The sequence below is a fragment of the Grus americana genome, chromosome 1 (assembly GCF_028858705.1).
Source record: "Grus americana isolate bGruAme1 chromosome 1, bGruAme1.mat, whole genome shotgun sequence".
In the NCBI taxonomy this organism is placed as follows: Eukaryota; Metazoa; Chordata; class Aves; order Gruiformes; family Gruidae; genus Grus; species Grus americana.
The window spans coordinates 4,878,468-4,905,843 of record NC_072852.1 but is presented as its reverse complement, the minus strand read 5'-3'; the positions used below and the strand labels follow the sequence as shown (position 1 = coordinate 4,905,843).

Here is a 27,376-nt window from a genome sequence, read left to right as displayed (position 1 = left end):
AGCCTCCGGGCAGGGCTGCAAGCAAGGGAGCGAAATCGCTGCAAAATACACCCACTGCCCCGCTGCTGAGCAAACCCGGGTAGGGAAAGCTCCGGAGTCGACCGGGCACCACCGGTCGGGGCATCCCGAATAACCCCGGCTCCAGAGGGGGCTTTTATCCCCATCTCGCCCCCAGGGATTTTTCTAGCACCCCCGGGAGCAGGAACAGTCGGCAGGGGCATGGGCGATGGTGTCTGGCCAGACTTTCCAGTTCTGCATCGGGGCCGATTTTCTCCAAAAAAAAAAAAAAAAAAAAAAAAAAAATCAGAAAAATCCCGCAGTGTGGCTGTACGTGCAAACACCCCCACACAAGCACAGCCGCACGCCCCGACGTTCAGCGCAATTCTGCCGTGAATCCCCTGCAACCGCTAAATAAATAAATAACCGTAAAATAACCTAACGAGCAAACGATAGAAAGTTGCGCGCCGGGAGGGGCGGAGGGGGTGGGCACCAGTTGATTTTGCATCTTACCTTGTGCCTTCGCCTGCTTTTTTTTTTTTTTTAATTTATTTTCTGCAATGGGGAATAAACGGGTAATGCAGGAGCCTGGCGAAGCGGAGCGGACGGGCGGGCTGGAGGGGACTCGGTGCATTTTTGCTTTTCCTTCTTTCCCCATCTCCATCCCTGGAAGTTTTTTCGCGACACGAAATAAGGGGAGAAACCGAAATAAAAGGTTGCGGAGAGCGGTGGGGAGGGGAAGATCGGAGGCAGAGCTCCCACTTTGCTGGCGGTATAAAATGCTTTATGGTATTTTATCGTATTTAACGCGCGGACGGCGAGACCGTGTTACCCGCTGCGCTCTGCCCCGCACCGCGGAGCGCGGCGGAACCGCGGCATCAATTTTACGACTGAATTTCAATCTCCCTCCCCTCGGTTATTCAGTCCATTTTCCCGTCGGAGGCGCGGTTCGGAGCGCGGAGGCACCGCGGGCGCGTAGCGCGGCGGAGCCGAGGCGATGATGATTGGGGTGTGTATGTGATTTTTTTTTTTTTTTTAAAAACTGCTGAAAAAGGTCACTGAAGGAGTTGGCTGCTAAATAAAAAAAAAAATTAAAAAAAAAAAAAAGCCCTAAAAAGAGCGGCAGGCATGCGCACTGCGCGGATGCCATATTGGAATGAGTCTGCCGCGAGTGCGGGCGGAGGGACGGGTCGGCTCCGCGCCGCGCAGTGCCGCGCACCGCGGGGGTTTCGCCGCTGAGGCGAGGAAAAAAAAAAAAAAAAAGAAAAATACCCACAAAAAGCCAAACTTGCCCAGGTAAGGTACCGCGCCCGGTAGCCCCCCTCCTCCCCCCATGTCCTCCCGGCTGGTATTTCCCTTTATTTTATTTATTGGGTTTTGCACCGCTTGGGTGGAGAGAGTCGCTTTTCCTCTTCCAAGATTTATCAAAAAGCTTTTTTTATATTTTTTATTTTTTCTTAAGCGGGGGAAGCTAGGTGTGGATTTTTAATTTATTTATTTAGTTAGTTATTTTTTCCGAAGGGGGAAGACCGCGGTGGAGTTGTTGCGAAGTGTTTGCGTGCGGGTTGCGGGGCGGCTCGGGCAGATCCCCCGGCGGGAGCCGGTACCTGCGCTCGGGTTCGTGGGTCGTGGGTGCCGCTCCCCCGCGCTGCCTTCCCTGGGCAGGGCACGCCGGAGTTATCACGGGCAGGGTTTTGCAGTGCCTGTGCAATTAATCGCAGGCGTGCAGGGGTTTTCTTTTTACCTCAGCGTATCGCTTTTTAGATGCTCTCATTTCTCTCTCTTTTCTCCCCCCCTCCCCCCCTTTTTTTTTAAAGTAATATCTGTCGGTTTGGTGTTTTCCTGATAAATGCTTGTGCAACCTCCTTTCAAATTTACTAGGTTGATGCACGTCTCGGAAAAGAGTTATTTTGGGTGTGCGGGTGGGTTTCTTCCGAATCTGCAGGGGAGAGAGGAAAAAAAAAAAAAAGCTGCTGCGAAAGGCGAGGGGGAAGAAAAGAAAAGAAAAGAAAGCAATCAGCTGTGCCAAAATGTGCAGCCCTGATCTATACATATTTTCCCGTAGCGCTCCCGAACTGCGGTAAATGAATATTTATAAAGCTTGTCAGTTCAACATGGCGGGTTAAGGTGTCTTTAAAAACTGAAAATAAACATTTTGAGAGGAGAAAAAGAGAGAAGCCGAGGTGCCGCACGTTTGGTTCAACTCTCTTTTGTTGCTCGGAGAGGTGCGCTGGTGAATTAAATGCGAAGGGAAGGGGATGGGATCCGTCCTCGGGGTCCGTCCCCCCCCGCCCCCCGAGGGATTCACTGGTGGGAAAAGTATAGGGCATGTGAGAAACCGTGAGAAGGGGCAGGCGGACTTCGGAGCCCGGCCGATTTGCCTTTGAATGCCAAAATTACAGACATGCCATGAGGAAGAAAAAAAAAAAAAATAACAAAATGCCGGGAGACACAGCGGTGATTTATTTTGCATTAACAGTAGACATGTCGTGGGATGAGTGTCCTGTTGGAGCTGTCAAGCTTTCCCTGCTCGCTTCGGCGTAGTCAACCGGGGATGTGGTGGTGGGGGGGGTTCCTTTTTTTTTTTTTCTGTTGTTTAGTAAAAACGCTCTGAAATTGCTACGCACGGAAATTTGGGCAGCCAAACAAGTGACTTTCCCAGTGCGTGCCGCAACGAGCCTCTCTTTTGCAGAGAGACCCTAAAAAGCCCACGACGACAGAGGCGAATCGCAGCTTTTGCAAAGCAAGCAAATGAGAGTTTGCGAGGAGTTTGCAAGGAGTTGTTTGTGCCCTTCCCAGCTGCCTTTTGCAAGCAAATGTATTTTCCAGGGGAGTGGAGGAGTTGAGGCTGCCTCAGAGGCAGGAGAAACTTCCTTGTTCCCGTGCAGAGAGCACTTCATTGCTGCTGTTCTGGGATTGTTTCACCGTGGTTACAAGATGGTAACTTCGGAGCATTTGTGTTTTGAAACCGTGGGAGGTGATGGGAAGCTCCAGCATCACAGGCTGTCAGTGCCCGGGTGGGGATGGAGGAGCCAGGGAGGATCCTGGGGTGGGGGGGGGAAGAGAGCTGATCTGCTTGCCCACTTCCCTGCACCTCTTGGAGATGCTCTCCAGAAACCCACTGCACTTTTATTTAGCAGGAGCGGTTGGAGATGCTGTTTGCATTTTTATTTAGCAGGAGCGGTTGGAGATGCTGTTTGCACACCTCGTCATGCAGGTTGAGGTTTCTCCTTCCAAAAGGGCTCTGCTCCGCCTTCCTGCCCCATTTCTCCCCATCTCTCTCTCCAGCCCTCAGCTCCTGCCAGGACCAAGTTTTACCACTTAGGGAGCCAGCAAACTTGCATCGCAGGATATGGTGGTGGGGAGGGGGGTAGAGGAGAAAACCAGGGAGGAGGATTGTGATCTCTTATCAAAATAGCAGAAAACAGTGTTAAGTATAAGCAGAGTGGCTTGGAAGGCAGCTGTCAAACAGTCGTGGGACCTGAGTGGCAAAATCCAAGAGCTGCAGTGGAATAGTGTCAGCCTGTGGGGTTTTCCGTGGGATGGGATGGGAAGGGATGGAGCCGTTGCAAAATGGAAGCATTCCCCCCTGTGCATCTCTCCATCTCCAAGTTTGCTGCCCCTTGGGCAGGACAGCTTTAAAATCAGTTTGTGCCCCTGGTGCTCTAGGGAACAAAATGTTGAAGCAGGGAGACCTTGTTGGTGAGCAGAGAAGCAGCTTTGCCTGGTTGCGTGCTGTGGATGTGGGGATGGAGGGGTTGCAAAGGTTTCTGGAGATCCCTCTGTACCTGGGGTCTCGCCCCTCTTCCCCTGCGTAATTTTGTTTTTTCTTTGCTTGAAGGGATCCACTTAAAAATGGAAAAAGCAGCCTAAAATGGCTCTTTCCTTGCAAACTGTGCTTTCTGAGGGGAACACCTCGCTTTGCATCAGCATTGCCTGTTTCAGGCTCTGCAACCAACACCCCACCCAAGATGGGGTGCAGCCCTTGCCACCACCTTTGGCTCTTTGTTGGGGCAGGGGACACCCACATCAGCCAGAGGGGCTGCATTTATGGGACTGCTTTGCTCCCCCCAACTTTGCTCCTATTTCCCCCAAAGGGAGGGAGTCCTGTTGCTGCACAAAGCCCATGCACAGCCCTCCTGCAGTGCCCGCGAGGTTGCATTAGGCTTAGCTCTGGTTGCACCAGGCAAACCTCCTCCGAGGACTTTTTTTCCTGCAGTGGCAAGTGGGTGCTGGCCAGGATTTAATGCAATTTGCTTTTCCTCCCAGGAAGCCTCTATGTACAAAAAAAATTGATTTCCTTTGCTGGGGGCAAAGGGGGAGCAGGCGAAGCAGATTTTCTCTCCGGGGTTGGAAGGGTTGCCTGGGTAAGCAAGGATGCAAGTGGTGTCTTTTTTTCTTCTTTTTTTTTTTTTTTTTTTCTTCCCAGCAGATTATTTATGGAAGGAAAAGAAAATATTCTCACAAGTCTAATAACTTTAGCGCTTATAAAGGATTAGGTCCTAATAACTCCTCTGATAAGATGGAGGCTTGGTGTAATCTGTTACTAAGTGAAAATCTAAAAGCCATTTAAAAAGATACCGCAAAGAGCTATCAAGAGACTAGTACATTGTAAACAACAAGGAAATACCTTTTTACTGATTTTAGGGGGCACATGGGGTAGTGTGACAGTAGATGCATTATAAGTAAGACAGTATCATTTCATTTATATATTGAGAAAACATTTACAAATATTCAACAGATGTTACAAGGACGTTGCAGAGGTGGAAAGTGTGTTTCGCACAGATGTAAGAACATCTGTAGAAGACAGTATATAGTTATATAGCTGTGATTATGAGTGATAATTGACTGGCTGGACAGACAGTTGATGTTTTAATGAAGCATTTATTAAAACTTTATGGTAGTGTTACTAGGAATAGAATAAACACTGCAACCGTCAACTCTTTAGGCTGGGGATGCTTTTGGCTTGTGCTGCTGGCCCATTTAATACACATACGTATTCTGAATCACAGTTTCTGGCTTTTTTGCAGTCATGGGGTTGCTGGCCTGGTATAATGAGAGCATGGTAGTGAAGGTGCCAACTTGTTTCTTTAAGGACTTTTTGCTAAATTCATGTTGGTGTGGGGTAAATGGAGGTATGGAGAGCATCTGAGGAGATTTTCAAGGGTGGTGGTGGTTGAAGGAGATGGCTGGTCCCTGACTGTGTCCAAGTGACAAAGTAAAGGAGTTGTGGAAAGCTCCAAAACCTGGGACAAGTAGCCAAAACTTGAAGCAAAAGAGTCAGAGGTGTGTTTCTGAAGGTGCACAGAGAAAATTAATGTGATGACCACAGGGGACGTGTTTTAGATGACCTGAAGGCAATAGAGGTGTTGGAGGTCTTTTATTACTGTGAATATCGACACATGCAGAGTATATCAGCTGGTGCAACAGGGTCCTCAGTGCTGAAAATGAAATGCTGTGGCTGTTAATAGCGATGCTATTTCTAAATACCGAGTTTGTTGTATCATCGTAACATGCTGGTACCTGGGAGCAGGTTTTTTTAGGATTAGAGTAGCCAATTGTACCTTGTCAATATTTAAATCTCATCATTTGAAACTGTTGATCTTTGCATGACAGTCATCTCTGATGAAACCAGTCAAATCCATCCTATGGGTTTTCTGCCAGAAGATTTCTCTTTATTTTCTGTGTTTCAGGTATGACTTCTACAGTGATTAAAAATGTTTGAGTTGCAAAATAGGGGAATGCAGAAATATGCGCAAAGGCTCTGTTGCTGACATTTAAAAAACTCCTGAAAAAGTTTATTTTGAGATTGGCCTTTTGCAAGACCTAAACAAAGCATTCTTGAGAGGGCTGGTTTGGAAAATGTGTTCACAGTTACTCAATTTTTGTGAATCAGAAGCGTTTGCTCTAAAATTAAATAGTAACAAAAAGAAAGAAAAAACCCAAGCAGTTCTTGACAGCTGACCGAGAGATCATTTCTGAGTAGGTGTGAGGCTTAAAAAAAAGGTACGTGCAGAATCCTTGCTATTTTTACTTTCACTCATGATTCTTGCTTTCATGAGTAATACTCAACATCGCTGTGTGGCTTGTGCAAGGGAGTCCTGTTTTCTTGGGTGAAGTCCTGAGACCCAGTTTGAATATGTTATTGGAAAGTTTTGCGTTTATTTGCTTGGCAAGGAAGATGAATTCCCTCCACTGAAATCCAGGAGGTGACATTATCCTTGCCCCTGCAGTGTGGGAGATCAGACAAGATGACCATGGGCTTAAAGTCGAAGGAGTCAAAAATCCCTTGCTGGGACTTTGCATCGAGAAAAGCTATTGGTTTAAATTAAAAATATCCCTTTAAAGAAAGAACAAAAAAAAAAATAGTATTTAACTGTTTCTTGGAAGGTATTTTGAGCAAAGTGCACATGTAAGACCAGACTCCACAATGCACCGTTGTATGGGTGAAGGTGGGGCATTAAACCTGCACGTCCTGCAGCAGCTCACATGTTCACCATGGCGTCTCTTGGAGGCCACTTGTGGAATGAAAGGGAATCCAATTTGGTTTTTCTTGGAGAAATGAGGTGGAATTAGCCTGTCTTGTGGATTTTAGTTCTGTATAGACCTTGGCAGGGGTCTGCTGGCTGCCCTCACATGCCCTTGTGAAGGGAAGGGTCCTCCTCTTCCTGCTGTTGTACCGAGGGCTGGCAGGAGGTGGCTTGCAAGGGCTGAATCTTTTGGGTTTTTGTGTTTTTTTTTTTTTTTTTTTTGGCAAATCCTGCCAGTCAGTGAAGCTGCTTCTGGTAAAGCACTGAGAAGGATGTAAGAGCGTGTAGGACTAAGCCCAAATGCTGATCAGCTGTGCTGTTTAAATGAACCAAACAGTGCCAAGACCTAAAATGTCATTTTTCCTAAAAAGTGTTGGAATCAGATGGCAGATGTTTCCTGGATTCTGGTTTGCATCTCGTATTTTTTTTGGAAAATGGATCCGACTGCTACAAAGCACCGCAACGTAGAAGGCAGAACTGATTGCCCCAGGCGATGGGAGTTTTGGCTGGTGAGGGACTTCTGAATTGGGCCCTAAATTAAGTCCATGAAAACAGTGTTTTGTGTTTCCTGCTGGGTGACTTCTATCGCTTGGCTGATTGGTCCCGTTCAGGGCATCGGACTGATTTTTTTTGTTCATGTGGCTGGTGTATTTAGATGATAAGCATCAGATGAGATGTTTCAGGATGGTAAGCAGTTGTGTGTGTTGAAGTTACCCATCTAAAACACTTCCTCATTTCAGCTCCATTTCAAACACGGAGGCAGGAGAAGACAGGGCGTTGCAGATGGTTGATGTTACCACTGTGCTTCTTCCCTGCAGTTTTTTACTTGTTGTAAGGGGCATCAGGGATACTGATTTAGTCTTCCGAATCTTCCAGGGACAGCAGGGGCGATGGCAGGGGTACAGGTGTGGCAGCAATGCCCTATAGCCCTTGGTTATAAAACTTCCTGCTCAGTCAGGAGAAGGGAAATTTAATGAAAAAGTGCTTTTAATTTTAGAGGTTTGATCTAGTCCTCAGTGAAGTTTGTAGCAGGTTTTTGCTTTAAGTCCAGCTCTAGGTTCTTAGGTTGTATTTACACATAGGGCAGCTAGGAGTAGGATCATAGAATCATAGAATGGTTTGGGCTGGAAGGGACCTTAAAGATCATCTAGTTCCAACCCCCCTGCCATGGGCAGGGACACCCTCCACTAGACCACGTTGCCCAAAGCCCCATCCAACCTGGTCTTAAACGCTTCCAGGGATGGGGCCTCCACAACCTCTCTGGGCAACCTGTGCCAGTGCCTCACCACTCTAACAGTAAAGAATTTCCTTCTAACATCTAATCTAAATCGACCTTCCTTCAGCTTAAACCCATTCCCCCTTGTCCTGTCACTACACTCCCTGATAAACAGTCCCTCTCCAGCTTTCCTGTAGGCCCCTTCAGGTACTGGTAAGCCACAATTAGATCTCCCCGGAGCCTTCTCTTCTCCAGGCTGAACAACCCCAACTCTCTCAGCCTGTCCTCATAGGAGAGGTGCTCCAGCCCTCTGATCAGCTTCGTGGCCTCCTCTGGACTCTCTCCAACAGCTCCATGTCTCTCCTGTACTGGGGCCCCCAGAGCTGGATGCAGTACTCCAGGTGGGGTCTCACCAGAGCAGAGTAGAGGGGCAGGATCACCTCCCTCGACCTGCTGGTGACATTTGATGCAGCCTAGGACACAGTTGGCTTTCTGTGCTGCAAGCGCATACTGCCAGGTCATGTTGAGCTTCTCGTCAATCAATACCCCCAAGTCCTTCTCCTCGGGGCTGCTTTCAATCCATTCCTCGCCCAGCCTATAGTCGTGCTTGGGATTGCGCTGACCCACGTGCAGGACCTTGCACTTGGCCTTGTTGAACTTCATGCGGTTGGCATGGGCCCACCTCTCCAGCCTGTCCAGGTCCCTCTGGATGGCATCCCTTCCCTCCAGCATGTCGACCACACCACACAGCTTGGTGTCATTGGCAAACTTGCTGAGGGGGCACTCGATCCCACTGTCCATGTCGCCGACAAAGATGTTGAACAGTGCCGGTCCCAGTACCGACCCCTGAGGAACACCACTCATCACTGTTCTCCACTTGGACATTGAGCCATTGACCACAACTCTTTTGAGTGCAGCCATCCAGCCAATTCCTTATCCACCGAGTGGTCCATCCATTGAACCCATGTCTCTCCAATTTAGAGACAAGGATGTCACGTGGGACAGTGTCAGATGCCTTGCACAAGTCCAGGTAGATGATGTCAGAGGATGCGTACCTAAGTCAGACATCTGTGTGCCTGCTTGTCACCTGTCTGGGTTTTTTTTCCCTTGCCTAATACTGCAGGGCTTTTTGCTGTAAACAAGTTAGTTTCTTTAATTAGGTTTATTTTACTTTCTGTTATCTTATCTTACTGCTATTTATCTCTGTGTGTATCCTGGACTCCGGGGTGTGCCAGGTAGGAAGGATGAGAAAATTGCTTTGTGAAACAGGTTTCTCTCTGTTGGCATAAAAAAAATGAGGCATTTGGCACCAGTGCAAGAAGAGAGGAGAGCAAGGACCTGCTGAGTTATGGAGGGCTGTCACCACCTTGCATGATCCTTTCTCCACCATGAATCTTCAGAGAAGTTTGATTCTTGTCCTTCTTCCCCTTCAAGATGGACAATCCAGACTGTCCCTGCTCTGATAGTTCCTCTAGTTTCCCATTTTTGCATGTTTTCCCTCCAGGCTTAGTCACTTATTTTCTGTGCTGCTGCACAAATGATACTGATGCTTGACTTCAAGAGCAGAACGATCAGCCCTATTGAGTGGCTGGAGCAGGAGGGCTGGAAGGGACCTCCATGGCTTGTACAGACCATCTCTTACCGCAGAGCAGGATTTACTGTACCAAGGTCTGTTTCTGGACAGATCAGCATCCTAACCCCTCAAAAAAGCAAGGCTCTGTGCCCTTCCCACAGTCTATCCCACTTCTTCACCAGATTCGTTAGTAGCAGTTTCTTCTCATGCCCAAATCAAATGTCCCCTCCTGCAGTTTAGACCCAAGCCTGCCTCTGCAGTCCACCGAGAACATGGAAAACAAATTATACTCTTTCCCCGTTCAGCTGGTTTTTATATATTTGAATACTGTGAACATTCCTAGTTCTCCAGATTAGATGGGATTTGTTTCTTCCACCCCAGAGTACATCTGAACCAACACAGCGCTGTTCAAAGCAGTAATTTGCCCCTAATAAAATCCAATGGGGTGTTCAATATGAAAGAGAAATTGTCACTTGATATAAGTGAAAACATTTGGCGGGGGAAGCTCTCAAATAAATAATAATAATAAAAGAAAGGACAGGAATTTGGAAGAAGTGATCCTTAAAAGGTTTCCAACTGGTACTTTGTTTGAGAAGAGACAGGCTCTTTCTCTACGAGGTGAAAGCTGTTCCTTGATGTGTTCAATAGCCCTTCTAAATGAGCCTCCATTTGCATTGTGCAGATGCTCAGGGGGTGTAAGCATTGTGGCATGCTGCCACTAGCAATCCTGCTTGAAGTATGGTTTTATTTAGGGACCTCTGCCTAGAGGAGCAGACTTTTTTCTCAGCCGCAGTGTTAGACCTGTGTATCCTCATGTTAAATGAAATGGAATGACTTGTGGCATTGCCCATGAACTAGGTTTTGGGGGAGCTGGAGACTGCATTTATTGCCTTACTTTGCCTGCATGCTCTTGGAGGTGGTCTCTGAGCAATGAAAAAGGTCACCCAAATTGCTTAAAGCAAGGAATGAAGATCCAGACTTTTAGACCCAGAAGGAAACACTATTGACTTGACCTGAGCTGTAAAAATCAGAGGTTGTGTGTGTTGTGATTTACAGTGTGGATACTGGGAAGACTGATTTCAGTGTTTTCTGGGGCTGGGATCCACTGGGATATGGTATCTCCAGCTTAGCAGGCAATGGAGGCAACCAGAAGGATTGTAGCAGCGCAGTGTTGTGTCAGACCCTCCTGATGAAGGGCAGAGTCCTAAAGGAGAAAGGAGATGATGTGGAGAAGAGTGCTTGAGGGTGGGCAGGATATCACCTTGATATTTTTTGCCCTGACTTCTAGGTGATGCCTGGTCTCATATTGTGTCCTGTGTGTGAGAAGATGCTTTGGTGGGTCATCTAAGAGCGTGATTCAAGATCAGTCTTGTGGTGGCCAACTCGCATGTATCCTAGACATAGTCCCAGGGTGCTGAGTCCCTGTTCATGCTGCTCCAGGTACAAGGCCAGTGCCATATGGTGTCCAAGCATCTCGCTTCTTCAGTTTGTTTGCTGGCAAACCTGGGTGTCTAAAATCTTAAATCTAAAATCTTAGCAGATGCAGTGCCAGGACAGGCACGTCCTGAGGGTTGTTCATCTCGTCTGACCATTGAGTGTCTGACTTAGACCACACAAATAGCCTTTTGGAGATGTTTTCTCTTGGTTAGCTGCAACTGATTGACTAGGTGAGGCAAATCCCACCTGAGGTGGGTAGGATGGGTGGGCATCGTTTCTTGTAGTGCTGTTTCATGGGGATTTTCTGTGCTGGAAAACCCCAAGGTGAAGTCAACAACAGAGTCAGAACCTGGTCTGGTATCACCTGTGTCCTACCTAAGCTTTTACTCCATCTACTCAGGCCTAGGTGCCCCCATTTTACTGGCCAGGGGAAAAGGGAAGGGCATTAGCAGGGACATAAAAAACTATGTGTTCTGGAAGTAGGATGGAGAGGACGACAACTGGAGTGACCATCTCAGCTCTGGGATCAGGTTGAGGCAGGGCACAGTGACCATCTCAGCACAGTCCTGGCCTGCTTCCTGAGAGCCTCAGCACCAATTGCTGCAGTTTCCTGATTGTTCAGGCAGGTGGATCTGGTCTCATCAAAATGGTTTCCTTGATCACTTTGCAGTGGCTTTTTCACTCATGGTCCTGCAAAAGGCTTGAAGATGGTAAAGGCTACATGAAATTGCAGATGGTAGTGCCTGGGTTTGGGGATACTGGGGGAAACCAGCAGATATCTTCACCATGAAAGTCTACCGGGGCCACCCCTATGCGGCTTCCCTTCAACTTGGCTGGAAAAAGAAATGTGGATTCTTTCCCAGCATACCTAGGGTTGAGCTCTGGAAATGCCGTGAGTCCTGGAGCTGCCCGTGGACCCAGCCTCCCACCCGCCACATCCCTGGTGGGGGCTCTTCACCAAGACATAGGGTCACGCTGGCAGCCCTTACTGCAGCCCTGCCGTACTCATCAGGTGGCTCCTTACTGAGAGGTGACACCATCTCAAGTCAATGAATGTTACTGAATTTTGGAGGCAGGGTCCAGATCATTGGGAAAGGCAGTGAGATTCCTGTTTCTCCACCATTCGGGACTCAGCGGTACGTTGGCACAACTGACGCACTTTCCAGGCAGGAGGTTTCAAGTATGTAGGATCTTTTTTGCATCCTCTCTTCCAGTAGCCTGCCTTTTTTGTGTCAATCCCAATTAACCAAGCATGTATTGGAGGGAGAAGGTAAGTTTTTCAGGACTAACTCTAAGGAGGAGCCCAAGAGCGCTGGATTTGTGTGTGTGTCCTCGCCCTAGGGGGTTTTACTCCCAAGGAAGGAAGAACAGGGTGGAGTCAACAGGAGATGAGAAATGTAAAATGGTGCGAGGAAGCCCACACCGACACTTACACAAAGAGCCAATATTGATAGAGATGACAAGGCAGTGTGTTTGAGATAATGGTGCGGCTGAGACTGACAGCCATGAGAAGGAGGAAATAAGAGAGATTCTTTTTTATACTGGCTGGCTTTTTCTGCCTGTGAATTCAGAGTCTGGATCTGAGTTAAATACCAAGGGAATAGGAGCTGCGTGGGGGAAGAATCAGATCGGTTTGAACCACCACTGTGCAGAAACAATGAACAAGGGATCTGAAACCAGGGAATTTCCCCCCTCCCTGCTCTTTCCAATGCATTTCATAATATTTTTCTTTGTGTTCTGCCTAGTATAGTGTCACCTTGAGCTTCTTTTGCTGTTGTTTCCCATCCCCTGGTATACAGGCTGGCGATGTGGCTTGTGATTCTGAATTTGGTTTCCAGTGGATGCACATTTCTTCAGACAGACAGGGAAATCAGAGTACAGCGGTGTGTGCTGCTTGTTTAATGTTGATGATTGCAGGCCAGTCAGCATGCTACTGTTAACAGTATGGCTGGGGACTCTGTTTGAAGTGTTAATTAGCAGCAATTAATAAGAACTGAAAAATTAATACCCTATGTCAGCTTTCTTTGCTAGTTAGTTATATCAACACCAAGGCTCAGAGCTATCTTGAAACCTATGTTTGCATAAGAGTTTGGTCTTGTTGTTGCATAGTATTGGGAAAATACTTAAATGCTCTCCTGCCATAAATGGTAAACTAGTTATTCCCAAAATAAGAAGATAAGCTATAGCCTCTGACAGATCCAGTTTTCTTGGGATGTGGATGCTATTGACATGACATTTCAAAAACAGTAAGTTGTCCATAGCTTAAGCAAAAAATACATTAAAATAGAATTAAACAAACAAAAATGTTATTGATGTTGCTAAATCTGGCTAAGAGATTCTGCATTGCCCCCTTTTAATCGAAATGGGCTCAAACCCAGCCCCTGATGTGGCCACCAAGGATGGATCCCAGTCATGTTGCAGACACCTCGGGCAGGTTCCTGCTGGTTTTCCCATCCATTTTCCATTTCTGATGGAAATTCCCTGACCCAGGGGAATGGGCCTTTGTCATGGGTCTGGTGGCAGATTTGGGGCTTGACTGCATCAGAAACAGCAAATACTGCCATCGTCTGATTGGACGCCTTCAGCTTTTTATCAACTCATAACTTTGTTTTATCAGCATCATAGGAGCATTACAAGACTTAACTACACTACTAAGAGGCTTATCTTTTCTTCTTGGTATTTATGTTGTTACCCCTGAGTTCTGTTTAAGATGATTGATATGTTATGTTTAAATTGATCTCTCTGTTTCTCTCCATACTTTGGAAATTTTTTTAATAGACCTAGATTACCTTCCATCATTGTCTGGTCCTAGGCAAAAATGAAAACAGCTGAATCCACCCGAGGTTTAGGTTCAGCTGACAGCTCCCCTCCTCTCACATTTAACAAGTTTGATGTAAAATCCTGATACTTAACCAGTTTATTATTAATGATATTTACGGAAGTATTCTCTACCAAAGGAGAAGTGTTTTTTGACTTTGAGTAGACTGATTGCTTCTAGTTTCATAGTTAATTGAAACTTAATATACACTGGGGATGAGTGATATATATGTTCTGAGGTTAGCTGCACTCAAAATACTCATAGTATATAATACACTTAATTCATTAGCAAGTCTCATGTCAACAAAGAATAAAGATGAAGTGCTGTAGTGGCCATCGCAGTGGGGAAGTGATCATTATTATTTAAGGAGTGCTCGAAGTGTACTAAGCACTTTGCAAAGAGACCAACAAGCATATTGCTCTGAATTGGTTTACAGTCTCCTTTTTAAAGAAATATTTTATTTTTTTGCTTTCATTAACAGGTTCCTTTGGGGTGGGGAACACAAATTGCTGATGGGGGTCTAACTTTGCCCAAATAACCTTCAGTTAGGGATTGCATCACCTGCCTTGGTAATTTGCTTCTACCAGCGATGCTTTGTGAAACACCCATGGTTTTAACATGGTTTAATTGCAATCGCCATGATGCTGTTGTGATCACTCCAGCACAGTCCCACCATGGTTCAGTTAATGTATATCACGCTTTCACTTGACACGCTCGTCATCTTTTTCAGTTCCTCCTGTAACTGCTCACACATGTCCATTTCTTCTTCACAGTTTTCATTGGAACAGCCTTAAAAACTGGGAACGAAAAATCTATGACAGAGCACTCTCCCTCTTTCTATTTTATAACCAGCATATCTGGTCTTCCTGAATATGCTTCCTGAGTAGTAAAAGTTGAAAAAATCCCGTAATATTTTTACAATCTTATTGCCTCCTGCTTCGCCTGGCTTCTTGCAGTAGACTTTTTTCCTACTTTTAGTCATGCTTCTTGCAGGGCATTTGGCATCGTTGCTGCCAGCATAGTCCTCTCTGTCATGCAAGGTCTTGGATTCAGCCACTTATAAGGGGATCCAGTCCTCCACATCGTATATTCTGGACACACACCTTCCCTACTATCTGTCTTTGCTTTAGCATATCTTGTGTGAATAGCTGGGTCCCTCTGTGCCCATAATCCGAGCTCTTGGTTTCTCTTTTTCAGTCCTCCTTTGACACCTTGTAATTCAGCACCATCTCAGAGAGTTTTACTGAGAAGCTCACTGTGGAGTTCTTTTTAATCTACTCCTAAGGGTGTATCTCTGGGTATTGCTTGTCTGGTGGCTTACTGCAGCTAGAAATATAGTTCTCATTTAGCCTGGTGTCTGATTCAAGATCTAGTCAGTCTGTATTCCCTTTCTCATATCATTTTTCATCTCTGCGTGTTTTTATTCCACTCTGTATTTACTATGGTCATTCCTTCTAGAAGAATGTCCTCTGCCAACGTAACCCAATCTACACCTGAGTTAATATTTGCTACCCTGCATGGTACTAAGTGGTGCAGTTACCTTAGGTCAGTCTTCATTTGAAAAACACTTGCAGCCACCCCTATGTCATTAGGGTATCTGCATTTTGCATGCTGATCTTTATTTTCTAGAGTTATTCCAGACTCTCCCAAGTATTCTCCCTTCAGTGTTTCCTCTGTTTTGTTATTATAAATATTCCCCTTCAGCAGTTTGAATATTTATGGAGCAAGATATAGCTCACACAGTGTTAGCCATCAAAAAGTTTGATGCCAAGAGCTGGACTTGTTGGAGAATGGTTGAATTGGCCTTTCTTGGGTGCCTTTTTCTTTTGGCTTGGGTTGTGCCACCTTATGGGCTGGTCCTTCCTTCTGTGCTGGTGATACAGGGAGCTGGACTGAACTTTGAGATGTGGATCCTTTGTGTTGAATACTGTGGATGTCGTTTATTACCTCATTATCTTGTATGTTGTTACTGTTGTTATTGCTGCTTTGATATTATTACCATTAAGGGGAGATGTCGTCTGTTGTGGTTTCTCATCCAACTTTAGCTTTACCTTGGAGGAGAGAGCGGGATTGAAGAGTTACAATCAGCATGGGATAACTTGAAAACTGTTAGGAAAGGCTGAGGGAATGGGTTGGTGTAGGTAGAACTCATTGGGTTTTTTTCTTTTTCTTTTAGCTTGTCCTCTAGGTACTCCCTGCTGCAGGATGAATTAGGAAGGCAAGGACTCTTCCTCTGAACCATGGAGACAAGGGCATCTTTTATCACCACCATGCAAGAGACCCAGCATCTCACCCCAGAGAAAGGTCAGAGCCCAGCCAATGGCAACAGGGAGCAGTTTGATTCAGGTGAGCTCTCCTTCACCCCCATGGGTTGTCTTCACTGTTACAGCCCTCCACCTGATCACCATTAGAGGTGGGGACAGCCATGTTGCCAGAGGAGCATTGGGAATGGTTGTACAGCTTGAAGGCCTTTTTGGAGTCTTATAGATTGAACTGTGTCCTGTGGTTGATGGGTTGGGAAATTTGAGCTTTTCTTCTTCTGGGTGTCTTCTGCAGTATGTAGCAGCTATTCAAAATTTAAACAAAAAGAAATGGAAAACCTTTCCCAGGACATCATACTCTGTTCTTACAGTTTTCCCACCCTTTTTTATTTTGTTGAAGTTTTGTGGTTAAAGAGAAGAAATGAACATTCAGAAATTGCAGCATTTCTCCTCTGTTTTGACCTTCACCCTCATTTTCTTCATAGTTTTTTTGAGTGCTTCAGGTGAGAGGGCTTCACAAACATTAAACCAGCCAGCGGAGAGCTGGTCACGTGTTGTCCTTGTGCTCATGGGTATGACTGGATGCTCTGTAATGCTCTGGGATGGGCATCTTCAGGTGAGGATTCACTGCACTAAATTTGGGCATCATCGTGGCAGATACAGAAAAATAAGTGCTAGCTTCTGGTGATTTCCGCTGGAATTATGTGCTTTAACTTCCCGTATCTAGCCTTCACAGGAGGAGACTGTGTCTTATGGTGAAGTTGCACATTATGGCTAGACCCCATCTACTTTCTCTCTGATGCCAAAACGGGAGACCCCTTTTTATATCATCTCTTCTCTTGCACCACCTCTGCTACTCATCAGCTCACTAACACAGCAGAAAAGCAATCAAGAGGAAAAAAGAAGTGAATAATTTTCTGCCAGCTTTGTGAGTTGAACTGACTGGAAGAAGAGGGAGGGCCAGAACACATGCTGCTGGGAATGGGACCTCTCCCAGTGGCACTGAATTGTTAATTTGGCTCAGCTGTAACTTGTAACTTCATCCTTGCTCTGTGTTTGCATGGGAGAGCTCAACTGATGAACTTATGGAGAACAACGTTGACCTATCAGTCAGTTAATCTGTACAAAAGGGTTTGTTTTGACATTGTGGTACTTGTGTTGGTGCTCATATGCTTGAATGCTTTTCCAGAACTCGCCTGCATTTCTGTAAGAGCTATTCTTGACAAACGGATCCTAAGATGTAAATGGCAGATGAAAATTTGTACTTCCAGGTAGGCCTCCTAAAGGGCTGCCTAAAATCTACTTCCATGGAAATAGGTGCCTTCACCAGTGGTGAATCACTGATTCAAAATGACTTGAATGCAACAGTAGCAGTGTTGGGGTGACTGCTTAAAAACTCTGCATACTTTACTGTCAGTGTCTTTTGCATCCTTTCTCTCCGGTGGTGCTGTTTGTGCTTTATTGGTCAGTGCTGTGCTGAAGTCCTTTGCAGAGCTGTGTCTTTGGTGTGCTTTTCACTGTTTCTTCCTCAGAACCTCAGAAAATTTGCCACCCAGCCTTTAGTTTCTTCACTTCTCGTAGTGACTCCGTGATTTTCCTATTTCCCTGGACACCAAGCATTGGAAAGCTGTGACCAGCCTTTGAGTCTTTGCTACATTCAGTAATGAGTTGTGGGGGGAAGACTCACAGCAATCTAAGACCATGCCAGTTAAACTATGAGCTGTGGTCCTTGAGGTGACTTTGTAAGCTTCTTAAGGTGAGGATGGGCTGTTTTGCACAGCCCCTTGTGCAGTGCAACCATCTTTAACAACTTTTGCCATGACAATAATAAACAAGGGTGGCACATTTGGCCTGCAGGTTGCCAGTGCCCACCTAGGCAAGCTCTTAGCAAGCAACTGCATTAGTTTGTGCAGTTGAGATGGAAATGCAGGTGGGCTTTCAAGAGGTCAGCAGGGGTAGGGAAAATGAGGGATGTCTTACAAAAAAATGCAAACTGGCTATATTGCACTGAAAATGTGTTTGAGGTGTGGGCTACGCCAATTGGTCTTGCCATGATGCTTATAGATTCAACTGGGCTCTTAAACTCTGCATGTTAAGTGGGACACAGAGAAGCGCAAACTTTCCTGTGCTGTGGCATTGTTAGCCTAGCCAAAGTTTGGGGGTTTTTCCATGGTACATGCAGTGGTTCTGGTTGTTTCAGATGGCTTCAAAAGGAAATTGGACGTGCTGATGGAAGAGAGACACAGCTTTCTAACTGCTTAGAAACCATGTTTGTCTCAAGGAAACCTCTGAACCAGAAATAGTTGGATAATAGGAACTTACCTGGTGGAGGATCGTAGATGGTTGCCCTCACCTAATGGATTTCTCTAGGCATCCATGAGGAGGCAAAGCATACAGGAAAAGTGTGCTGTCTCTGTGTGAAGGGGAGGATGTGTAGGTATGGAAGGATTGCGGTGAGAAACCTGGATTCATCCCATCTAAAGGAAGTGGGACACTCCTGTGTTACCTTAGGTGAGAACATAAATATTGCCCTGGGTTCTTCTGTAGACATGAAAGAGAAAGACCCTCCCTTCTGTAGTGTGACTCATAGAGATGACCACTGAGGGTCATCTAGAGTTAAACATCTGAATTTGGAACTGAGGTGTCTTAAAACACCTTGCAAAACCTAGTCATCTGATGCTGCCTGTATCACCGGTGAAGGGAGAGAAAGCAAGCATCCCATTTTAACACAGGTGCTGGGTTGCCTTTGGGTTGAGTTGCTACCTGGAGCTGCCTGTTTGTCCCCACTGAGGATGAAGAAAACTAACCTTGGCTGGGGCAGTGGGGAACATCTCAATCCTTGTTGCTCACATGATGCAGAGCCCTCTCTTGAGGGCTAATTCAGTTATTTCCAGAGTGGACACCTGCAGCCTAATCTAGTCACTATTGGATCCATTTATATCCATGGGAGAGAGGTAGGTGCTTCTAGGATGAGATTCAGTTGACCAACCATAGACATTGGTATTGGAATGAGAAGAACTGGCCTGTGTTGCCTAAATTTCTTTGGGGGTATGGATCTTGGTGACTGTCCCAAGGCCACACAGGAGGTTTTTGGTTGATCAGGTTTCCCCCCAGCGCTCGCTTGGTGTGTTAACTACTAAAGCATTTCAATTGTCTGTTCACGCAAAAAGTCATGAATGTATCTGTGTGCCTATAAATAAGATGGCTAAACAATTTGCCACAAATACGTTCTCCTTCAGTGAAGCCTGGGAAAAAAAATTCTGTGTTTCTGGAGCTACAGATTTTGGGTCTTTTATCCCCTTTATTTCCCATAGCCAAGCATCCCAGGAGGCTGTTAACAGCTGGAACAGTTGCATTTTTATAGTGTCAGTGCGTAAGCACTTTAAAGCCATTGAGAGGCTCACAGATAATGACTTGTTGATTTTATTTGCCGTCCTGGGCTTGTTTATACATCACCGTATTGTCGGCTAGCCAGCCTTGACTCTTTCATTAAGAAAGAGCACTGGGCCTAAGTACCAATAATTGGAAAGGGAGCTGATATGTAAAATAGGCCTAATGCCAAATTTGTCGTCTCGCAGGGCACTCTGTGAAATGCTGGCACCTGGGGTTTTGCAGCTCTCCAGCAGAGCCAGGACTTTGTTCTTGGAGCGCGTGACTTGAGGAGCGATGAACAGATCAGCTTTGTGATAACTGCTTCTCAAGTGGGCACAGTCTTCGTTGCCGTATATTAAGAGAGACTTTGCATTTCTCTATCTGCATTTTAATCGGGGGATCTCCAGGCAGTTGAGAGAGGTCGGCAAGAGGTGTCCTCTTCTCCTCGTCAGTAGGGCTTTTCTGATGGATGCGGAGATTTGTGTACAGGCCCGTTACATGCACAGATGGGGTTGGGTCCCTTGGGCCGGTCTCATCCCTGGGCCATGCTGTCTCTGCTCCGGATGCCCCCCTGCCAGATTAGTAGAAGGGAACAAAGTCCATAAAAAAAACATTTTGGAGACTTACAGTCCCTTCAAAATCTTTTGTGATAAAATGAAGCAAAATAAAACACTGATGCCATGATAAATGAGTACTCTGACATTATTTTTACAGACCTTGTAAAAGTAATTTCCTGATAAAGTCTGCAGATAAAACATGGTAGAGGAGTCAGACTTGTGATGTGTTGGAGAGAAAAGAATTGACAGGGAGGGAAGGCTGCAGCTCTCACACTGCAGCTCTCACACTGCCTACCCCTGGGGCCTTAAAGCTGCTCTGTTTGGGTTTAGAAAGGAGTGATCTGGGTGATATTTTTTTAAACAGGTGCTGTTGTGAGTTTTGCTGTGGTGCATGTGAATAAACCTGCCAGTGGGACTGTGGAAACAGTGAGGCCAGTGAGTCTCTCTGTGTGTTGGCGTGGGGCAGAGTAGGTCACGGGTAATAAAATTATGAAGTATAGGGGGACTTGTTGCATCCGTAACTAGCATCTCTAATGCTAACATAATTAATGTGCTGTGGGCAAGGTCTGGAGAAGACTTTGTTGCCCCGGGGACATTGCTTCCTGCAAGGGCTGAAGTTTATATAGTGAACTGCCTAAAAATCCCTGCTCCCACTGCTCTGTGGAATGACTCCTTCCCGTAAGACTGCTGAGGGAGGCTGGAGAAAAGGAGGTACTTGTCTGGACTTACCCAGCAGGCTAGAGTAAAAAGCAGTAGTAAAACCCGAGTATATATAGAGAGCATCGTGGGCTGAGGGAAATGCCTCATGCTCTGAAGTAGAAGTATCTGAGCAGAAGACAAGAAACCCCAGGGCTGACCTGGAAATGACTTGTCCATGTTAACTGTCCCGAGGTGAAGATGTCCTTAAGGTTGTTGAGCAGCCCATCCCAACACCACAAGCACAGTTGGATGCAGAAGTGGGGAGCAACCAGGCAGAGAGGATGCACTTTTAGCTTTTCACCTTTTGCTTTTCATGTCAGACGTCGCTGACTTCTAGTGGGACGGGAATTAGTTGTGCTCAGGGTGGAAGGTTGCTTAAGCATCGGAGTAATTTTAAGCCTGAGATGGATAACCATATCTGCCCATTTACTTGTGGACTAAGATACTTTATTTTAGAGGCTCAGCCTTTGAAATTTCTGGACCTAGCTTTTCTCTAAAACATTAACTCCACGAGGTTGCAGACATTAAAGCTGAAAAATTTCCCTGATCATCTAAGTTGCCTGCCTACATGACGGAGATGAGGGAAACTGTTAGCACTATTTGCACCAAGCTCCTGCCTTGTGGTTAACCTGTGTCTTATCTTTCAGTCAAGAATGAGCAAACCCCTCATTTTGGGTCAAATATCTCAAACAGAGTCACCTTCTATGCCTGGAGATTTTTGCAATGATTGCAAGAAACAAAACAAGGCCCATCCCTTATTCTGCATTGCATTTGTCTATTTTCAAGTTGCAGTCATGGAGTTGGGTTATTTCTTGTCTTGCTGAGTTGAAAAGTCATCTGGTAGCTGTTTTATCATGGGAGTAAATGTTGATTTACATCTTTGTATTTAAGCAGGTTAATTGAGTTTAAGGCAAGGAGTCAGACCTTAGACTTGGATGCAGGAGTGTGCAAAGTGTTTAACAGCGATGACAGCTCAGCGCTCCTCTTTGAACTCCCAGGCGGATCTTTACCCTCCACCAGCTCTGTCTCAAAAACCCTCTTCTGATCCACCTTTTCCCCCTCACCTATCTATGTCTGGCTCCTTAGGCAGCAAATAAAAAACTATGTCTTCCCCTTTTAATAATGAGATATTCCCATCGCACAACATAATTTTCTGGTCCTGAAAACTGGAGACCTGTAGTAATAATTGCAATAAATTAACCCTGCCGTTTTCTTCATAAAACTGTCTGGGGAGGTTTCTTAATTCAGTTTGTCATGAGTCACTTTAATTACATCATGACCACCCTGATGAATGTTTGGGCAGGTAAGGGTCTCGCAGAGTTTGCCTGATAAATGCTTATTGCAAAGAGCTCATTGCTAGACTGTAAATATTTTTGCTCTGGGGGTGAAACTGGGTTTGTGAGATTGCTTGGGAACAAAATGAAAACAATCAGATTTGGCTGATTTTCTGTAAGTGAAAGAAGATTTATTTTTAATTATTGCTCTGTGTGTTTCAGCGATGGTTTGAGGCCTCAGCTCTGCTCTACTCAGTGCAGTTATAAAAAAAAAAAAGTAATAATGTCAAGTCGTTCGCCATGGGGAAGGATTGTGTGGGACAGTGGTGTGCATGGGAGAGGCATGATGTAGAGCCCCAAATCTGAAATGGGGCAAGGACAAGTGCGGGGAGCAAGAAGGCAATAGTGGTCTGGGGTGCTGGGGGATTTGGGGGAAAGCAGCTGTAGTCTTGGGGAAAGAGAGAGGCATGGGGGTCTCAGCTGAAATTCCTGGGTGGAGGGATGCTGAGAAGGGAGAGAAAGGGTGGCAGGACTGAAACTGGGGCTCCCCAGCCCCAAGGGTTGGGGTGTTTGGTCTACACACTGCTCAGCCAACGGAAGCAGCTTCTAATATTATCACTAGGGCACTGCTGCAATTAACAGTGCTGGGTGACCTGATTTTGGGGCACAGGCAAGACCATTGCACCCTTGTGATAACAAACAGGCAGCAACTTCCCTTGCAGTGTGAGAGTCATCAAATACAAAATAAAAGAGCACAAGTGCCTGTTGCAGTATGATGGGTTTGTTCCCCCACTGCCATGAAAGCAGAGTCATTTCTGGTCTCAGAGTGTTGGTTGCTGAAGTCCCAAAATCTGCTGAAAGAGCTGGTCAAAGCAGATAAGCGCAGATCTTTAAAACAAGCTTTCTGTTTTCCCTTGTGTTGATGTTTATACTGGTTGCTATTCTCACCCTGATCTCTTTGTCACAACTTTTGCCTTTTTTGGCTGTGTTTTAAGCTGCTTTTTTTCCTTCACTTTTTTTTTTTTTTTTTTTTGCTTTTGAACAGATGAAGGGTCCAGCATTGAGGACGCAGACTTCAACTGGGATGAGTTCCTGGAGGAAACAGGAGCCAGCGCTGCTCCCCACACCTCCTTCAAACACGTACGTGCTTTGTCTGAGCTTTGCTGGCGTTCCGTGAGTTCCCTCTTCTGGTTTTCAGGGGGTCCGTGGAGAACTGAAGTGGAGTCTGACCATTTTGGGGAGAAATTGTCTCTCTCTGCATGGAGCAACCTGTGTAGGAATGCCCCCCAAGCTGGTGTTAGCTGAACTCGGTGTGTTTGTATCATCTGCATCCACAGCTCAGAGTGCTCTGTCTATGCCACTGCCTTATCCTCTGCCTTGTGTTAAAATTTTCCATTTTTGAGGGCTTATAGTGCTCTACTTTTGCTTATAATGCTTATAATGCACTCATTTTTTTCTCTTAATTTTTCCTTCTCCTTATTTATTTGTTGCTGTCCATCCCAACCTATAGAGATTCATCTCACAAGAATGCCTTATTTGTCCAAAGCTGTCCTCTTAATGCATGGTTTACTGACTAGCAGAGTCACTCAGCGCTAAAGCCCAGCATGGCCCATAGAAAACCATCTCTCAGCCTCCTGCCTGGAGATGATGTCTCAGGAGCACGAGAAACAAGTACTTGGGTAGGTGATGCTTTTCCTGGGTGAACATGGCTCATATAGACAAGCATGAGAGTTCCAGCGTGGTCTGTGGCTCTGGTCCATGTTAGTGCAAGTAGCATTTGAAATCTCTAATATCTTGACTGATGAAGAAGATCAGAGCATGCTTCATAAAAAGGGCTCCGTCTCCAAGCAGGGCCCAGCACAGTCAAGGATATTGTTGTCTGCGACCAGCTTCTCCATCCACTACCAGTTGTTTAACCTCTTCAGCTTCTTCAACCTTATTCAGCTCCATGTGTGTGATGTCAATCTGATGTATGAGTTCTTCAGCATAGTCAAGGGCGTGGCCACATCGGTAGATTTTTCTGGGACATCTTTGTCATTCCACCACAAGACTATGCTGTCAGAGATGTTGAGGTCTAGTGGGAGGGTGTTGTGATGCCTTCATTTGAGTCAAACCGTGAAAAATCATGGTGGTTCTCTGTCCTCAGCTGCAAGTTCCCCAAGGATGGTGCTGCTCATCCTCCTAGCTGACCCATCAGAACTGTAGCCCGTTCTACTCATTGATTGGCAGCTCTTCTTCCTCCAGCTTCACTTGGCTGGTCTGTGTGCTCTCGAGGATGTGGATATCTTCAGCATGAAGAGAGGGGGTTTAGTTGTGATGCTCTGGGCTGCTTTACACTGAGCTGTTTGGTAGTGGAGATGTCCTTTGGGAACAGTGTAGTTGTGAGAAAGCTTCCTGAAGAACCTGTTGCTACTTTAAGAGAAGTCTCTGTTTGGATGACTGCATTCGTGCCATTAAACCACCTTTATCTCCAGGTAGTTTCTTGACTTGTTTTGAAGGGGTAAGGAGATGCAGTGATGAAAAACCTCTCTTCCATCTACATCTGAAAAAAATAATACAATCCTCCACCTCCTATTTTGCTTCCATTTTAACAACAGTACAGTATTGCAGGGTGAAGGACTGTAAGTCTCTACACTGGAGAATTACAGGGAAATGGCAAAGTTTTATTGTAGAGCTTATTCTTGGTCCAACAGCAGTCTGGAGAGACCATTTTGTTCCAGGGTTCTGCTTTGGGTCCTGACCCAAATACCAGATACAGGTGAAAGTTTTGTGCTTCATGAAGCCCTTAAGGATGTCATTAGGTGTGTGGAGATGCCCACCTCATCCTGTTGATCCTGCTGATTGCAGTGTCTCACAGCATCTTAATCCTGGGACTGTCGATGTGAGGCAAGTTAGTGCTGGGAACCGTCCTTAGTGGCTCTGCTTCACAACCTGGAGCTTGATCCTCAAAAAAATTGGGTTGGCTAAGAACTTGAAAGCTGTCAGAGAAGATTATACTATCTGTCTGTCTGATTCCCCTCTTTTTGTGATTTCCAGTCCCAAGTCCTTTGCCTCCAGAATACCACTTTGGTATTTTTGAGCACAAGGAGAAAAAATACAAATGAACACGTATCCTGCATTATTAATGAGGACCCTTAGCATCAGAAGAACTAAGATCCAATCTTATAACTAAGTAAAGCAGTGAATGTCACAGACCTTCTTCAATCTTAGACGATCTCCAGAGGTTCCTTCCAACCTCAGCTATTCTGTGACTCCAGGCATTGATGCTGATGGAGGTGCCCGCAGAGGTAAAGGCACGTGGAGTGTTGTAACCTGCAAATAATAAATGGCTTTGGCTGGGTAGCACTCGTGTTATAAGCTGGAGTGGGATGAGTGAGGGAGTACTACAGACATCCCAAAGGAGCTCAGTGTTTTCTCTGCAACTTGGCATCCCTAAGTCTGAGAAGTCCTCAGGTGGCCGAGCAGGCAATATTATATTTATCTTTGTAAGTAAAAGGGGCATTTTAACCTGTCATTTAAATGAGAAGTTAATAGAGATGAGCTTAAACCAGACTTTATAATCTCTCTCGTTTCAGCAGGAGATAAGGTACTAAGAAACCTGTAAGAACCTGTCCTTAAGCATCTCATAGGGAGTAACAGGCTATGTTTTGGATGGTTTTCTGAAGACAAAGCTGGCACCTGAACCAGTGAACTGGCATTCGCCTGTTCTTTATCAACAGCAGCTAGAGACATCCCACTGGCCCTTGGAAGATACATTATGATGTGCCCACAGCAGGCCCTAGTGTTTAACAGCAGTCCCTGCAGTGTCCTTGAAGAGATGCACTGGCATCTCCAGTGTCCTAAGGCAAGTTACTTGTGACCTGTCACTGGTGAGATAAATAGAAGTGACATCTCCATCAGATGGCAGGACAGTGACACAAACCATTTGCTTCTTTCAGCAATGGGTCATACCTTATTTACTAGGGTTCTGGGAGAGCGAAGCAGTTGAGTCTTGAGCTGCTGTGGATGGATTTAGTGGAAATGTTTTACTTGGTCTGCCTGGTACAGCATTCAGCCCTTGATGCTTGTCAAGCCTCAGGAGGTGCTTCAGTGTTGTTACGTGACTAATTATTACAGTTCGACTTAACTCCTAGAGGTGCTTAGTACCTGTCTTTCTACCTTGCATGTGTCCCGTGATTTGCCTGATGGAGCTGTGCAGTGGGGAATACAACCTCATTCAAGTTATACTGCCTTTCTCCCAGGCATTAGTGAGATTTATGATGTAAAGATGGGTACCAGTCTTCTCTTAGATGTAGTGCAGCTGAGGTTACCACTGCTGAAGGGCCTCTTTGGAGCACGTGGGACCTTGCATGATGTGGTATATGCCTGTGAAGTAGGAATGGTCTTGCCCAGACAGATTGTGAAGGAGGTGGTTGGAGCACAATCAACTCATGTCCTATCCCAGAGCTGCTCTTTAAGGGCAGGATTATCTTGCTAAGCTGGGGAGGGTGTCTTCGTGCAAAGAAGAAGAGGTAACACCATGCCTTTCTCATTTTGTAAGGTTGAAATCAGCCTTCAAAGCAGTTTCCAACCAGGAATGAAATTAGAAGTGGCCAACAAGAGCAATCCAGACACATATTGGGTGGCTACGATCATTACAACATGTGGACAGCTCTTACTGCTTCGTTACTGTGGCTATGGAGATGACCGCAGGGCAGATTTCTGGTGTGACGTGATGACAGCAGATCTTCACCCCGTTGGCTGGTGTACACAGAATAACAAGGTCCTGATGCCTCCAGATGGTGAGTTCTGTGTGTTTTGTTAGGGCCACGCTCTAGTGTTGGGCTGGTGGTTAATCTCCAGACTTCCAGTTGGTCTGGAATGAGTACTGCAGATCCTCAGCTGGTGGTGGGTGATGCAGTCAGGGTTAGGTCCCCACGGGTCAGTGGGTGATTCAGTTTGCCAGTCAGTTTCTAGCAAAGGCGTTTTTGCCCTAGTCGATAACAACAGAAAGTACTTTTCTATAGGAAGCTGTCTTAAGGAAACTTACTGCCAAATTGTAAAGCTGTGATTTTCAGTTCGGGGAGAAAATTGTCCTGTTCTTGTAGGAAGGAAAGGTGAAATTCAGAGTGAGAATAAAGTAAAATAAGATCAGTTTGAGCGTAACCAAAACCAGAAGTTGGCTGTGCACTCAAGCATTTTGCTCTGAAAGTTTAAAACCTTCCATTGCCAGATTTTTGCAGCTTTTAATGCTAATGATAGATACACATGATTAAAGGTAGCAAAATTTAGTTATCATAGGGTAGGACATGTCCTGATTATCAGCTCTTAGGTGCACAAAAGCTGAATACAAGAGCTGTATGTTACTGAATGACACGTGTGGAACAGTTTGTTAATAATACAATTTGATCCTCAGTGTGTAAGAAAAAATGGTTTTTTTTTGGCTGTGTGCAGCAATGGAACAGCTGTGTATCCTTACTACTGTGTAGCTCCAAGCAGAGGCATACTTGTCACTGTTACTTATACGTATTCCCGCCACATATCCCATTTTTTTCTGGATCAAGGGAAGAAGAGATGAATATTTAGCCTCCAGCTTGTGCATGCATTTAAGATAACTCTCATTTAGGGATTCTGCTGCTGAAGTTATTCTTTTACTTTCTGTT

At 45.7% G+C, this 27,376-nt stretch overlaps 1 protein-coding gene across 4 annotated transcripts in view; it reads left to right on the top strand.

Moving 5' to 3' along the window:
- The first annotated feature begins 619 nt into the window (after positions 1 to 619).
- SFMBT2 (Scm like with four mbt domains 2) overlaps positions 620 to 27,376 on the top strand; it is a 117,975-nt gene continuing 91,218 nt past the window's right edge. Inside the window, exons 1-4 of one of the 4 annotated variants that reach the window (XM_054812982.1) lie at positions 620 to 769; positions 15,748 to 15,917; positions 22,780 to 22,874; positions 26,275 to 26,515. In XM_054812982.1, coding sequence (XP_054668957.1) covers positions 15,812 to 15,917; positions 22,780 to 22,874; positions 26,275 to 26,515 — 442 coding nt within the window. In that variant the 5' untranslated portion in view covers positions 620 to 769; positions 15,748 to 15,811. Of the gene's footprint in view, positions 770 to 1,087; positions 1,294 to 8,575; positions 8,774 to 15,747; positions 15,918 to 22,779; positions 22,875 to 26,274; positions 26,516 to 27,376 lie in introns of those variants that run through there. The other 3 variants (XM_054812981.1, XM_054812983.1, XM_054812984.1) reach the window with 3 other exon arrangements.